This window comes from Falco rusticolus, chromosome 20 (genome assembly GCF_015220075.1).
Source record: "Falco rusticolus isolate bFalRus1 chromosome 20, bFalRus1.pri, whole genome shotgun sequence".
Lineage (NCBI taxonomy): Eukaryota > Metazoa > Chordata > Aves > Falconiformes > Falconidae > Falco > Falco rusticolus.
Window position 1 is genome coordinate 731,315 of NC_051206.1, and position 16,208 is coordinate 747,522.

Below are 16,208 nucleotides of genomic sequence, written 5' to 3' on the forward strand. Positions count from 1 at the left end.
GGCATGTAAATTATCAACCTTTAAATTTATATAGCCATCTAGGGCATTTTCCTGCCATTACCAGTAGCTGTGCCTTTAACAAGTTTCTGCCAAAGAGATAAAAATCCAAACAAGTAACTTCTTTAATTACTACAGAATAGAGAACCGACACCTAATTTTCTTGGTGCTACTTAGAAATCCCCAATTTTAAGTAACGTGGTAATGATGCAACAAGGAAGTCGAGTGCCTGAGAAACAGTAAACAACACTCAGGGCCATTCCTGTTGCAGATGCCTAACTCAAGTGCCTAGGTGCTTCCTGTAGGAAATGGAGAAAAGTGAGCACTTCTTGTACAAACGTAGGAGCCCAAATGACCTCAGAGATGCCTTTCTCCCTCCACTGGCTACTGCAGGAGCCTTTGGATCTACTGTAGGTTGTAGAAGCACTCTTTAGTGACTAGACCAAGGACAAACACAGGCCAACATTCAGACTTGAGGACCCAGCTGGCCACTGCTTCTTGCATATGACAGCAACCTGTTTACATGTAGTACATATACTAGCATGTAAAAAGCATTATCAATCCCAAATCGAATGGTTTTAGCTATCTATTCCATTCTGCTGCAGTCATATTTTACAGGTGAGCCCCAAAGCTGTGTGGACGTGGTCACTACTTCATTTTATTCACAAGTGGCCCTGCAAAACCATTAGGACTGGCTTTGTACTGAAACATCTGGTTGCCTGGTTTTTTGGCTTCCAAGAAGATTGTTTATATTTCTACTTCAGGCTTTACAATGCAGAAATCTTTTATATTAATTGCAAGGAAGGAAAGGACAAACATTTTTGCAATTCTCTGCACTTACTACTAGATTTAGTAACTGCTCACTGAAAAAACTTTTACCTACCAGCACCTCCACATACCCACGTTTCAGAAGGAAGAAGAAATGGTTACCTGAGTCTTCAAGCAAAAAGAACAAAATAAGGTACTTGACAGTTTTGATAAAAGAGTAGGCACCTTCAGTCAGCCTGGCTTCTCATTTCTAGCCTGAAACTCATTCATTCTAGCTCTGGATCCTTAAAGCTCCACCTGTTCTTTTTCCTTTTCAGGGACAACTAGCCCAAAGAGCATTGCATTCCTGTAAGAATAGGAGCCACCTCCCACCTTTCCCACAGTGAAGCTGCATTTCAAATCTATGAAAGTTGTAAGTCAAAAAGAAAGAGAAAAAAAAAAAAATCAATGGATGAAGAAAGTGTCTCACCATGAACATTTTCATAGTAAATCTGTTCACTTGCCTGAAATTAAATCAAAATATTATTAGCAATAAATGAATAATAATACTTTGTGGGCATCTACACATGCACCAGAAAGAAAGAGAAGATGGCAGTGAGGATGTCATGTTTGTAGTCCACACATAACCTTGGCTTTCAGAGATATCTGCTTCGTGGAACAAGTTTCTTGCCTACAGTTCTGATTGCCTATGGTTCTTCAGTGTCTTATCTAAAGCATAACTCAGTCAGACCAACCCCAAGGTCACTGGCCAAGAATAACGTAGTCTCCCACTATTATGCTATCTGAAAATCACACTCACCTTCTGCCTTGAGAAACATTCTACGTCCATTGATAAATACTCCCCAGCACCTCTAGATCAGCTACTCCAATAGCAAATAAAAAAAACTGCAGGGAGATATTCTTATGCTTCTGTCTCCCATTTGATCTATGCTCAAGCATATTCTGCAGGGTAGAAAGGCAAAGGCTTCAGTGTGCATCAATTTAAAATTAAGAAGTAGGCCACCCTGGCCACACTTGACTTACTCATTTCATTTCTGTTCTGAATTTAAATTTGGGTTTTTTGGACTTCTGCAGAGTTTCTGAAGTCACCACACTCTGGGACTTGGTTTTGGACTCCTAGTTAAGAGCCAGCATCTCTGTCAGGTCACCCGATTTTTTGTTGTGTGTTCACATGCATTTTCAATAGGCAGGCAGTTCCATAATCCTCGCAAATGCATGTGTAGTACAGAAGTGGGAGGGGTTCAGGAGTTCAGGTTTAGAGAAAATCCTTAGCTTGTAAAACAAACAGGAGATGGCCAGAGCAAGCAATAACTTTTGGGCAGCATTATTTGTCTACCAGCGAGAACATGTTAGAGCCATGGTCTCAGCTCCCACCCAACTCTAACAAGCCTACTACAGCACCCATGTAGGACTCTGGGCAGCTTTCCACTCTTTGTGAACATGGTTCCATGTGGGAATGCAATGTCAGAGACTTCTGCCTTGTCCTAAGCTGAAAAAGCTGCTCCCCCCATAAAAGCTGAAGGCAAAAGAAAAGTAGCAGGGTTTACAGCTCCCTTTTACCGGATCCAACACTGTGTACACTTCAGTGTGTCTATTGCATAAAAGGGAAATAGCCCCAGTTTTGTACTAGACAATTATTAACCAGATTCATTTGTTTAACATTTCCTGAGGAGCACCCAGACACAGTTTAAAGGCACTATAGCATGCAACTAGTTACCCTTTCAAATCCTTCATGCATGTATGTGTCACCTCCTGGAAGGACCTTCTGCAGCTCTTCTAGACCCTGACGTATCTGTTCCCTGAAATGAATGCAGATGCACTGTTAGATCCAAGATCAAATTTACCAGGAGCTGATATCCAGGTGAAGAGATGCATGGTAGAACTAGATACAGAGAGGGGGGGAAGACTTTAGCCAGTGTTTATATAGGCTAAAGTAATGTCTGGGTAGATGCCTTTCTAAGGATGTGGAAAACAGAACACTTGGGCTGCCGGTGTTCCCACAGCCTGGGGAAAGCATCACAACAGCAGCATCTCCCAGGTCAATATCCATACATTTCTTTCTAAATACATATTCCCTGTGTAACCCTGGTCAAACATTTGATGCAGAGCAGCCCACTTGCACCTGGCTCACGCCTCACTTAGGCTCTCTTGACATACAAATGTAATCAAACACACACAAAAAATGAACCAATCTCAAACCATCCTGGCAACTCCTGTTTGTTTGGACATTACACCTTCAGTTCCTGTTCAAACTGACTTTAAGATTAAAGCCTTTCCCAATAGTTTACTACAATTCAGGGTATCTGTTTCAATCTTTTTAGAAATCCCAGGCACAGTGACAGATCATCTGCAGGCTAAACGGGATGGACGCCCCTTTGCTGTTCCATTGAGCTGCAGGCACCAAACTCTGGAAGCCAAGTACAGGTCAGGAGTCTTTAATACCAAGATAACACCCTGCAATGTGTGGGGTGTATCTCTGAGCAAACTATAAAAACTCCATGGGAAACCGATTAAGTCACTGCAATTCAGGACCATGCTGACATTGTAAGACTGAACGCCAGAAAGCAGTTTTGTCCCTGCATTTTTTAACTACCTCAGAAAATCCAGTTTGTGTGATCACAACTCTATCTCATGTTTGTGAGGCTGACTGCAGCAGGGCATCAACATTATCCAGTCTACAGAGAGGTAACTCCCACAGGGGAAAAAAAAAAAAAAGAGTATCTGCTTTTCCAGTAGGTTGAATTATCAAACTTTCAAGAACTCATTCTGTACCTCTGACATCCCAAACTAGTGAGACATGGAGCTTGTATATCATACGTGGGCTAGGGACAGACATTTCCTCCATTCAGCTACCCATGCACATACCAAGCTGAAGCTGAATATAAAATAAAGACCATTTCCTGTGATCAGAACTATTTTTTCAAACATGAGCACTGAAATTTTGAAATATAAAATAAAAGTCTTTAAAATATGTCAATCCAATCCCATTAGAAGCACAGGTTTTCCAAAAGGGATATTAAGCACCCATAACCTTCACATTCAGATGCTGATACACCACATGGAGACAGGGGCAAGGTAGAAGAGGTTTTGCCACTGCTCCAGCTTCCCAATTAAGAAAGGCCAGTGTTAACTAAAGCCTACACCTTGTTTGTCAGTCCTCCAGTAAAAAACAGCAGCTCTCCAGTCAGCTGGCTTTTAGACTAGTACCATATCAATATCCTGTTCCCAGTCAACATTTCTAGGACAGCTGGATAAATACGAAATACATTTCCACATGGGAAACACTGAAGTCTCATAGCTTAGAGCCTTAACAGACTAGAGATCTTTGCAATGGGGTGTGCTCACAGGGTGGGAGACAGAAAGAGCCAGGGAACAGGTTCTCTTCTGGCCTCAAGTTAGATATGGTTCATTCTCTTTATACTTATTGCTGCAGTAAGTGGCAAGAGATGCTTAGGCTGGCTGGGTTTAATGACATTTTTCATGGCCGGTATGTATGTGGATTGCTCTTTAGGAAAGCGGCCAATTTCCTATTCATTCCTCTATAGTATGTTCTGGTATGCAATTTCATAGACATCCAATATGTAAAACACATGCTGACTTATACAGTCTTCACATGTGTTACATATATTTTTGCTCCACGTGGCAATGAAGTTAACAGAGGAAGCAAGAGTGATTAAAGAATCTCATCCAGCTCTCCTTGAAGTCAGAGTAAAAAAAAATAAAATCCATCCCGTAGATTTTACTGGGATTAACTTAGGGATCTACAGGGATATGACGATATGACAGGAACATGCTTCAGAAACATGGCAATCAAACCAGCACTTCCAGAAAATATACATGCTTGCAATCCACCCTAAACACTGTCTGTCTATAACATACCTTCCAACCTCCAAAGAAATCATGTTCGCCTCTACCTCAAGGGTATGGATATCACCTACATCTTTCAAGTTTATTTTTATGGGAAGGGACTTTCACCTATTTGTTTGCAGAAGAAACTCCCTAAGGATGTTTCAAAGGCAGTAAGGCTCTTGTCTAGCAAAAGCCTGAAAATCTGTGGAAGGCAGACTCCCTCAACGAAAGCAGTTTGAGTCAAAACCCTAATTGCTGGCAGAAACACATTTAGAAGTTAAAATTAAGAAGGCAACCTCTGCCTTAAGAGACCTTAACGCATTCTAGCAGAACAAGTGTCACATGTGAAAATGGGCAGGCAATTCAAACAAATTCAGAAGCACAAAGGTGTCACAACACTGCTCACAGTGGACTGGAAATCATTGAGCAAGGAAGGTGAAAAGCTACAAGGACACAAAAGCTGCTGTGCACCTTTAAACCTCTTCTTACCTGTCTTCTGTTAACCTCATTAGAATTGTCCCTCTAGTTGAAAAAACAATGAAGGACATCCTCAGCTGAGGGCTGGAGAAGGAGAGGAAAAAAAGTAAATTATTCTGGTGGTCCAGACCAGAGCTTACCGTATGCTTAACACCGAACACAGAGATTGCTATCTATATTACCACAGAATCAAAGGACGTCTGGGTCAGAAGGGACCTTAAAGATCATCTAGATCCAACCCCTGCCATGGACATGGACACCTTCCACTGGACCAGGTTGCTCAAATCCCCACCCAGCCTGGCCTTGAACATTTCTAGCTGTTACAACTCCACAGGATGAAAGACAAGACTAAGCAGCAAAAGGTGCTTTGCCTTTGGCCTTCCCAGTCAAGGCAAACCATGAGGATTCCTTCTGATATGTAAATAGCACATGCATCATGACCTTAGGACTGCTAAAGCAAGAAAGGCTTAAGTGCATCCTGGTACCCCCATGGAGACGAAAGAAGGCCAATTTTGTTTATCATAACACATTCCACCCATGGGCCTGGGGGATTTTTCACCCAGTCTCAAGTCACTCAGTGCCTGAAAGCTACAGCCTAAGGCCTCTCCCTGCAGACCCAAACTCCTGTACTACAGGCAGTAGCCAGCCGTCTCAGAAACAAGTGGATTCCTTCCCCACAAAAATACAATTTGATCCATGGAAGTCAGGCAGGAAAAAAGGAAAACTATTAGCTTATCTGCTCCTACATGACAGAAATCTGGGGAAAAGCAGTCAATGGGATAATCTGAGAAAAGCATTAAGAAGTCTCTCCCCCCCAAGTCCCCTGGTGGGAAGCAGCATGTGCTACTTGACTGTGACTGAGAGTGTGTCTCCTAGCTGCTGGCACACACACCCCTCCTCGTTCGCTCATCTGCAAAGCAGCGCTTCTTACCTTATGAACTTGCGGGCCAAATGTTCCACAAAATGATATATTTCATTCCAATGGTGCAGGACACTTCCTGATCTAGGGAAACAATTATTACAGGCGATATTAGTTTAATTGCTGCTATTGTAGTTTTCCCAGCCTAATGTTTTGTTACACGTTGCTCAGCTAGTCATTCCTTTTTCTTTTGTTTAACACTCACTGTCCACACTGTTCCTTTAAAAAGATATTAAATTGTAAATGGCATTTCCTACTTAACTTCGAAAAGCAGGAATAATTTACACTCCATGCAAGTGTCTGAGGCTACACTTGGCAATAACATATGGCAGTTATGCTAGACCTTCAGCACAGCCTTAAACAAATAAATCCTGTATGAGTGAAAACCCATCTCTCTGCACAGTATTTTAGATTAAATCCACCAACTCACTTGCCATACCATTACGCAGAGCTTTTAGCTCAAGTGTATTTTGAGAATAAAATGCAGTTGGAGGAACAGATTATTAAACTTCTCTACCACTGTGCTACATTCTATGAAAAGTAAAACCCCTTAGGTCCACATGCCAACTGTCCTGGCTAATTCATTCACACCCCAGTTAAAAGCAAAACAATTTAATTTTGCATTGCAGAAGAATAAACCATGGACTATAATAGGACTGGATTATTCTTCTTTATGCTTTAAGAACCAGGAAAAAATTAGGTTAATCAGCATCTTTCAGCATTAAATGCCCCTCCTAGCATGAAAACTTCTATGAACACTGAAATATTAATATTGGAAAAAATTCCTTCCTAGAATCAGAAAATAAATATGTCATCACTTATTTAATCCATTGAATACAATTAAAATATTTATAAAGGAAATAACCATTTTAGTTTTAATAGAAGCTTTAGTGATCTGCAGCCTGAGGAAGAAAAGATGAGCATTTGAGAAGAGTGGGGTTTTTTCGCTTCACAGAAAGAAAAAGCATCAGACCTGACTCTGTTCTACCTTAGATGTGAGAATGCCAATGAACAGCCATGAATAGATTCACCCAGGCACTGCACACCTGGTACCGCCAACCCCAGCCTGGCTGCAAAGAGCATTACTTCACTTCCTATAAGCATAGCAAGCATGCTAAACACATTGTGCAGGTCATACACGTTTCCTTCCATTCTCCCCACACCTGGTTTTTATTTGCAGCCATTCAGTAAAAACTTTGGCCTTACCCACTTGCTTCGTGATACCTTAAGACATTCTTTCTCTGTATGACCCCAATATATCCAAAGACAACCTTAGATGACATGCAATGAGGACCCTTGCACAGGTACAAAAGCATATAGACCGTCTGGAAAAACAGTGAATTCTCCAGCTCTTGTTGCACAAAGGAGTTGATACCAAATGCACTTTAAAGACAACCTTAAGGGCTCCCCAGTTTTGTCCATGATTCTAAAGGTCAGATTGCAGTGGAGACTTGATCATAAGCAAATGTTAATTGTGCTTCAGGGCTCTCTTTCCTTTCATCAGACAAGGACTTGAAATCATGACTTGTTCTTCATGCAAATAGGTATTGGAGAGGGCCAAAGAAACACTAGTAGCAAGGGTCTTGACAAACTGATTAAACCACACAGACAGTGGGAAAATCGCTGTCTTAGAACCGATGAAGGGCAAGGTACATCAGTACTTGCTTTCAAACAAGAAACAACTCCCGCTGCATGCACACCGCAAACTGATAGAACGTAGACATGCCAAGCTCAGCCCCAGGTGCAAATTCCTCTGAGATGTATGGAATAACTCTGAGACCCTGAATATGACAGGCACTCCACTCCCATCAATGCCAAACAGCCCAAATAATTTCCAATAACTGGCCTGGAAAATAAGTATTTATTGCCTTTTACGGTGAGCTGTAAAAGAAACACTTGACTTTATAGCAATGATTGCATCAGTCTCTATAAGACACATGAAGCCAAGGCTTTGTTAACCATAAAAAAATTACTGCCTCCTTCAGTGAAATGTATGTTGCTACAGACCATATATCCACCTCTCAAAAAAAGTACACCTCGTTAAAGTTTCACGTCTCGTCAACCATCCAGTAGCAGACATGTGAAGCCAGGACCCCTTCACACATATACCCTAACCAACCTCCTCCAGGCCATCAGACAACACAACCGTACTACACTTTATGTTAAGGGAAAACTTAGCGCTCAGCCTCTGCCAGTACAAAGCCCTAACTAACCCCCACCTGCAACAGGACACTGCCCTAGAAGCTACGGTAGCTTTCAAAAGTATGGTTATTTCTTCTCCTCTGAAGAAAAGTTGATCGTCACTTAAAATTACTATTGCAGCAAGGCAGCTGGGAATGAGATCCAGCCACAGAGCACATAAGGTATGTAGGTCGTCATATAAAACTCCTGTCATTTTCCATGGCTCTGAGAAGTCATGCATTTTTTGAAAACAGCATTTGCCAGAATAAAGCTGAAAAACCAATAGCTCAATTCAACCATGTGCTAGTCAATAAGTCAATAGCACATCCTGCTTAAGTGTTTGCCTTTGCAACTGCTGTTCCACCAGTTTTAAATTGTTTGGGCAGTTTTTTCAGGTATGCAGTGCCGTTTAATTCTTCACAAAGCATGACTTCAGCTCCTGCTGCACCACCTCCCCTTCATCATTCTCACTCTGTTCTCCCGCCAACAGTCCCATCTTTATGCCCTCTGGAACAAGCCTCCAAGCATCTGAAGTTACAGCTTTTTTTCTGTGAAACCTTCCTACACATCTATGAATGTACAAAAGGAACAACCTGAAGTTCAAGAGCTTGTTAATGTTAAACACCTATTTTAAGGAGACTTCTTACCATTGCTACAATCATAAAAACAAACCCTTTCTATCCCACAAAAGGATGCTTTCTGCTTTCACTGAAGTAGGGCAATTGGAATACTCTACAATCCATTTATTCTCATCTCTACCAAAGCAAGCTATAAAAGGGTCCCAAAATGAAGGCTCACACTTTTGCTGACCATACATTGTTCCTTCTAGCGCAGCAAGCTTTCCTCTGCAGCTAGACAACTTGCAGCCTACTTGCAGCTAAAGTCTCCATCTACTCAAGCCCAGCTGCCAGTGGCTATAAATGCCCAGGGTCTGCATTTAGAAAAAAGTACTCCTCCAATACATAAAATACATCTTCTGAAGCACACTTCAGATTTCCTACAGTCTTCACTTGGCATAAAATGGACAAAACCAATAAAACTAACCTTTTGCAGTCAATGGAAGGTTTGAAAAACCAGCATTAGCTTACAGTTTTCAACTCCACAGCTTTCAGCTGTGTTACTTGGAAGCCCTGCAGTAAAAGCCACTTGTCACTTGTAAAGCCTCTCATAAAGCAGGCCAATACTCTGAGCAGGACAAGCATTTCTAAAGCCTAACTGTAAGGCAATAAAAGCCAAATTTAAAATCCTTATCTCTTCACATTCCCAAAGACAAACAAGATGATCAGCGAGCCACCACTTTGCAGCTGAATGGTTGGTTGATGCTACAAACTTGCAGTTTAAGAAAAAGCTCATCGTGAGGATGCCAAATTCTCTTGCTGGAGAAAAGTCTAATAAATGGAAATTAAGATTAAGTAAACCATCATGCCTTTAACAAGGGAATGATACATTCTGTGGTCAAATGTGATGATATTTTCTACATCTAAACTAAATGTAAGGGTAAGAGACACTCCACACAGTTCTCCAGCCACAGAGAGCCGCACTCTGGCTAAACCCACCCTCCCACAAGTACTTTTCTCCTGCTCACTGTGACAAGATGCACCATAACCCAAAGCTGCAGCAACTCAAACCTTCTTACAGTTTGTCTGTCCTGCACTTTTTAGACTCCTTATTTCCATTTCTGTCACTGCACCTTCCCAAAACACCCGTGATTTTATTTAGTTCACAAACTGGAAGAAAACAGAATCAAGCCCACAAACTCTTATACAAAGACTTCACACCAGTTACATGCACTGCAGCTGACAGAAGTAGACACCTGATTCAAAGACTGATGTCAATCCAAATTATCCTTAAACTTCCACAGTTTTGGACTAATGTCAAGAAGTCTCATAGCTGCCAGACGTGGCATTGACCCAAAAAGTTTTGCAGCATCTTTTTATTGAGCTCTTTAAAAAATAACACAAATGAGCCAAAAAGTATCCTTTGTCTTTGCAAATACTTCAGGAGGAATTCTGAAAATACTACATAACACAAAGATGTTACAGAGATGATGCAATTCTTTGAGGAAATGTTACTATCTTTTACCACACTTCACATAAGAGAGTTCCCCAGAGCTACTGTCAAATGTTTGAGGTTACAGGGTCTACAGAAGTCCAGTTCAGAGATTCTAAGTCCAATCTTAGTCCAAGAACATTCTTCTCTCCCTGATTGGCAGAGGATATTTATAAAACCAATGAATAAACAAGTAACCATGGTCTGAATTTACATTGAGCAGTAGATGAAGCGCAGAATGCTGCGGGCACACACTTAATCCTGGATGTAAGACAGCTCCCACCCATCCCTTTTACCAAGGAATAGTTAACCTTAGATTCACCACTGGCTAAAAAAACCCATGTACACAGGTCTTGACAGGTAAGGATTTCACATGCTAACTTAGCTCATTGCAATTGCATGCCTACATGCCTACAGTGGACTTAGGAGTTAATTACATTCCTTCAGGCAACAAGTAAAAAGATACAAGAATGCACAAATTTCTCCACCCTACCTTGCTAGCATCCCTCAACCCTCATGCCAAAATAAAAACTACGCCTCCGTATACTTGCAGCTCCCTGCCATCCAAACCAAATGCATACGTTTCTCTGGATCTGGATTCAGGCCTGTGATTCCAGAAAAACAATCAAGGAATCACTGACTAGGCCAATGAAGATCAGAGATTGTTTTGAACCTATTTCTGCAGGCACTCTATTTTACATTGCCTACTAAAGGCTTGTATTTCCTCAGATTGGAGCGGCTAGATTATTACTCAGCTCTGTAAGGGTCCTGTGGTTAGGGCTCACATTTCCCAAGGAAGAAGCGGTTCACGTAGGTCAGTCTCCCTGCCTGGCAATGCAGTGTCTGCCTGCTTTCCATCCCACTGTGCCCCCTATATTCTTCTACACTCTGAGTGTAGATCTGGACTTAGTCCTGTTTAAGTCATGGTAACTACAGCTACTAAAGCTAGATTCAGAGAAGCAACTATTAGCCTCTCTAGAGCAGGAGCTTCACTTCAAGACATCTGGTTAAAAATAGATCAGCTGTCTCGCTGAATAACGAAGGGATCACAGGAAACAGCTTGGATTACTTGCTTCATTTTGCCAAGGATCTTTTAAAGCCAAGTTTTCTTTCACGCATGTATGGTTCCTTGTGTGTTTTCTGCACATGGGTATAAAATGCCTACTATTTGCACACAACAGGCAACAGCATAGGAAATAACACCTTTAACCTACAGAGGATGTAACAAAAGATTACTGAGAAGACTTACTCATCATTATTCCTTTCTCCCTACCTGCAAATAAATTAATCTATGAGCTGCCTTTAAATATTCCAGCTGTGCTCATGGGAGGTATTTACATACTACAGCAGCAGATACCATGTCAGGTAGGGGCTGGGTCATAGTCTTCATTAATTTGTCACCTGGATGACATATTTAGAATAACTGGACAGTGACAGCAAAAACAAATGTTGGCTTTTTTTATCAACATCTCACTGCTTCCTCATTCTGCCTTCTTAATGAAGGCCCTGAATCTTATACTCAGGCTGTAAATTCTGTGGCACCATCTTCTGCCATGTTTTGGTACCATTCAGTCTATGGAAGCCTCAGCCCATGAAACCCCTCAGCACCACAGTAACACAGAAGGACATGCCATCTAGGACCTCTCAGCAATTCTCCCAAGACAAACTGGCCTTCGCTTCCACAACACTAGGCTCATCCTTGTATGACCTCCACTTTGAGATGCTCAGCATCCTGTATGACTAGATTCTGCATATAACCTAAATGCAAATAGCATACTACTATACTCTAAATAACATACAGCTTGAGTTTTAGCCCTCTCCACCTTTTTTTGATTTGTTTTGTTTTGCTATCAAAGCACAAGAAAAGTGGATTAATCCAGTCTTAATTCACATGAATACAATTCCTTCAGTGAACCTGTTGTCAGGCAGCTCAGAATTTCAAGTTAGGTGTTTTCTGTGTGTGGTACTATTTTTATCCTTTTAAGTTTGCTGCATGTCAAACAATGATTCTCCAGAGAGCTGACAAACCATTGTTTCCTCCAAAGTTGGGGCACTGCAACAACAACAGCGAGACAACTTCAGTTTTACTTGGCAAGGAGTTTGCCCAACTCAAACCGCAGTCCTCTGGGATGTCTTTGCATCACTTTGGGAACATTACTGTTCTTGCCCGAGGTCCAATGGTCACAGCATGAAAGGCCTTCTCTAGTGCTACCTAAGCTGGTGAGAACTCTTGGAAGTGATAAAAGACACGCAAGTGCACGCACAGAGATTAAAGATGCTATCACACCCTAGCAAACATATCTGGTACCATTCAAGCTTTTGTTCTGTTTGTTACATGCACATCAAAGCTGCGTAGCATAACAGGATTATTTCTTAATGGCTGAATACTGGCTTTTCTTCTCTTTCTTGACCTGCAGAAATGGGAGATTTGCTTGAGGTCCTCTCAGCATGCCATCTGCAGGGCGTCACATCTCCAGTTGTCTGCAGACAGCTGGAGGAAGCCTGGTTTCCCTTCAACAGTTCACACAGCAAGTTTGCAGGAGTCTTCTAAAGGAGAATGTTGCAGGGAGCTAAAGCATCACTCCAGGAGAACAGCCTCTAACACGTGCCCCTTCCTCAGTGGGCTACGTGTTCATGTTGAAGGGGTTTCCTGTGGGCAGAGTGCGCTTCAGGAACCAGGTCTGTGACAGGACAGAGCACAGTGCAGCAGCTGGAACACGTCCGACAAGATGCACGCATCCAGGGCGCTAAATGGACAAAGTCACTGAATCCAACCAGGCACTGAGGCAAAAGGGTCAGTAGAGGGCTCTAGCACTAGTGACTGCCAGGGCCGTGTTTATTGTTTTTTATATTACTCCTTTGATACCAGAAAGTAGGTTGCTTAATATTTTAATGGCTTTCTTCCACCACTGAAATTAATATTTCATTTTTAAGAATCTACATGTCTTCTCCTTCAGTTTTCTTTATCACTTTTAATAATTTTGATCATTTTTAGAGCTATTGCAAACCTGAATCTATTCCATATCTGTTCCATAGTTTGCCTGGAGGCCTCTCTCCACATTCAGGACTGCAAGCAGCATTTTTGAAAACATTCTCTGGACAATTAGAAGGTAGAAAACCCAGGCTAAATAAGACACACGTTTTTTTAGACCTTCATCTTAGCCTCTAAGGAATAAAAGAAAGTTTTAAAGCCAAAGGATATGGGATAACCTACTCGACCACAGTAAGCCTTTCATCAAAGTAAGGCTAAACAATCAGGTCCACAGTATACTGTACACACTAGTAGCTTAAACACCATAACTCTCCTCCAAATTCCACTGGTGAGCAAGGAAATTTTTACATCAGATCCAGTTCTTTTCTGCACTAGAAAAATCCCTGAAATAGGAATCCTGCAACTGTCAAAGCAGGACTTTTTGTTGAATACCTTGATACATACACCAAGGTAAGCCTGCCTACTTGAAAGTTTGTGCCAAGCCTCATTTCCACCTAAATTCATAATCTCTTGAGCAAGGCTAGAAAGTCATGCCTCTGACTAACAGGACAGCACAGAACTTGAAATAAGTGGCTGTTAAAATCATGTTAGCTCAGAGGTATAACACACACAACCGTCAGATTTGAGAAAACCTTCAATCCTGCTTCAGCTTTCAGAGAAATACAGTTTGTAAAAGCTGTCTGCAGTACAAATCATGCTCCATTGGTTTTGGGTGGGTTTTCTTCTTTTACATGTAGCAATAGAAGTATTCCGACTAATAACTGAACAGCCAAAGCAACAAAATGCCCTAGACAGGTATATTTTTCCACTGAATAAAGTAAAAGAAAAAAAAATACCTTTCCCTTGGAGTGTTAGGACAACTGGCACACTAAAGGAGCCAATGTCTCAGTCTTACATTTTACCCAGTATTTTGTAATAAAGTGTTATGTAATTCCAAGTAATTTATACTAGCGGAATGTAGGAGCTACTGCAAAACACTCAAGAGGATCAGTCAGAAATCTTCATGTGTGAGCACTTTTGGCAACTTGCAAATACTTTCCTGTCTCTGAAATTTATGGTTAATAATGTCAGTACCATGGCTCTGGCATGCATATACTCCAGTATTTCCAAACCTTTGGTTCAAAATAACTGTTTTTAATCAAGAAAATTAGGAGAATCATTTTAGCTAGTACTTTTTAATACTTTTGCGTAAATTGTTGTATTGCTTCAATATGAAACTTTCCAAAGCTCAGCACATATCTGTTTCACATTGCTCCATCTACAACCTGAAGGCCTGCAAAGAAGCAAACTTACCAGTGCCAAGAAGATGACACTATCACAATTAGTGATGAAAAAAGTGAGATAGGTAGTCATCTTCAGTATAAACAGTCAAAATATGCATTTGATTAACAGGAAACAAAGAAAGTGTGACTCAGTGTAGAGAAAACAAAGCTCTCCTTAAATGAGCACTCTAGTCCTTTTCCATCACAAGGGCTAAAATCAGACCCTTTCAAACGGAGTAGCCACCTCTCAGAGCTGGGTCTTTACCTGCAAGTTTTTGCTCTGGAACATACAGAGCTAAGGAGCAAGCGGTAACAGAAGCAGACCTCCAGGCAGGCGAGCATTTCCTCCACGTTTTCAGCTACAGAATTAATGCCTTTAATAATAACTCTCCAACCCCTGCTTTCATGAGTGCCTCAACCTTCACGGTTCACAGGGAAATCAGAGGTGATCAGGGTGCTGCCCTTCTCCCAACCACTCTTTTAAGAAATTGCAGGGTCAAGTACACAATAAAGCTTCTATATCAGCCACAGCAAAACTTACAACAATTCGATTTACACAGCACAATGGGATTATATACTAGACCTACCAAAAAAGTTACCACAACGAAAACAAAGCCAGAGTAGTAAGGAGTTTTGCAGGTCCCTTGGGACACAGGGACTTCTACAAAACCAAAATCCAAAGAAAACCTCCTTGGTATCAGTATATGCTATTCCGGTTCATACCTAGAGAAAGATTTCTTCGAGAAAGAACAGAGTAGATCTGACTTACTTGTCTAGAATGAAATACAAATCAAATCCTCCGTAACAGGCAGGACCACCATTCTCTCTCTTTCCACCTTGTCCATCACAGGCTAGCATAAAAGTTGCTAGGAAGAGACATTTGAAGCCAAATCTCAAGATGCTTTGCTTTGCAATGGCCATTATATCCACAGAGGAGGAGAAAAAGAAATCTCTTCTTCCAAGGCTCCTTTATTTCACAGGTTTCTCCACAAAAGCCATTCAATGACCTTTAAATGTATATGTGTATATTTTATTCCTTAAAACTCCACTTGTAACAGTTGTCCTCAGGAATTGCAAGACTTTCCCCCTTGTTTCCCTTGCACTTCTGTTTCTTGGTTTCAGATTTCAAGATGCACAATACTGTATTTCACTTTTTTTTTTTTTAAAGGGACTTGACCCTCAGTCTTACTTGCAGCTCTCTGAAAGCAGCACCATTGTTTTGCAAGAGCAGGAGCAGCCTTCTAACAAATCTTGCTTTGTCACAGACTCCAGAAAATACAGGGAGGGTTTGAGGGTTTTTTTCATTCCTTAATTATTATTGTTATTATTAAGGATGGGAAGTTTTACTTTTCCCTTAGCAAAAAAAAGCTCAGAGAATGCCACCTTGTGGCGAAAACTCAAGCTGACGGGAGTCTGATTTTAAGCACATCATTCGTGCACCGACTGTACTAAACATACCACAGCAGCTTTAGGTATGATCGTAGAAGTCGTTTTGCTTACAGCAGTCACACAGCACCACGCCGAGATATCTTTGTTTCCTACGTAGGCAACATCTGAGTTTGAAGACTTTAAAAAACCTGCAGTAGCTTCACAAATGTTAAAGTGACAAGCCACACCAGGTTTCATCCCTCGTATTTTTTCAGTCACAAGAAACATCAAGCAGTGTCTGTGCCTATGAAACGGGCTTCCCCCTTTTACCATCCTTAGCAAACTC

General features: G+C 41.3%; 1 protein-coding gene across 1 annotated transcript in view; it reads right to left on the minus strand.

The window, feature by feature from the left end:
* Positions 1-15,706, minus strand: part of ANTXR1 (ANTXR cell adhesion molecule 1) — a 111,270-nt gene extending 95,564 nt beyond the window's left edge. The window contains exons 1-5 of the mRNA XM_037371756.1: positions 15,264-15,706; positions 6,023-6,094; positions 5,104-5,175; positions 2,483-2,564; positions 1,235-1,268 (exon numbers count right to left, since the gene is read on the minus strand). Coding sequence (XP_037227653.1) covers positions 1,235-1,268; positions 2,483-2,564; positions 5,104-5,175; positions 6,023-6,094; positions 15,264-15,415 — 412 coding nt within the window. The 5' untranslated portion in view covers positions 15,416-15,706. The remainder of the gene's footprint in view (positions 1-1,234; positions 1,269-2,482; positions 2,565-5,103; positions 5,176-6,022; positions 6,095-15,263) is intronic.
* Between the last annotated feature and the right edge of the window lie 502 nt (positions 15,707-16,208).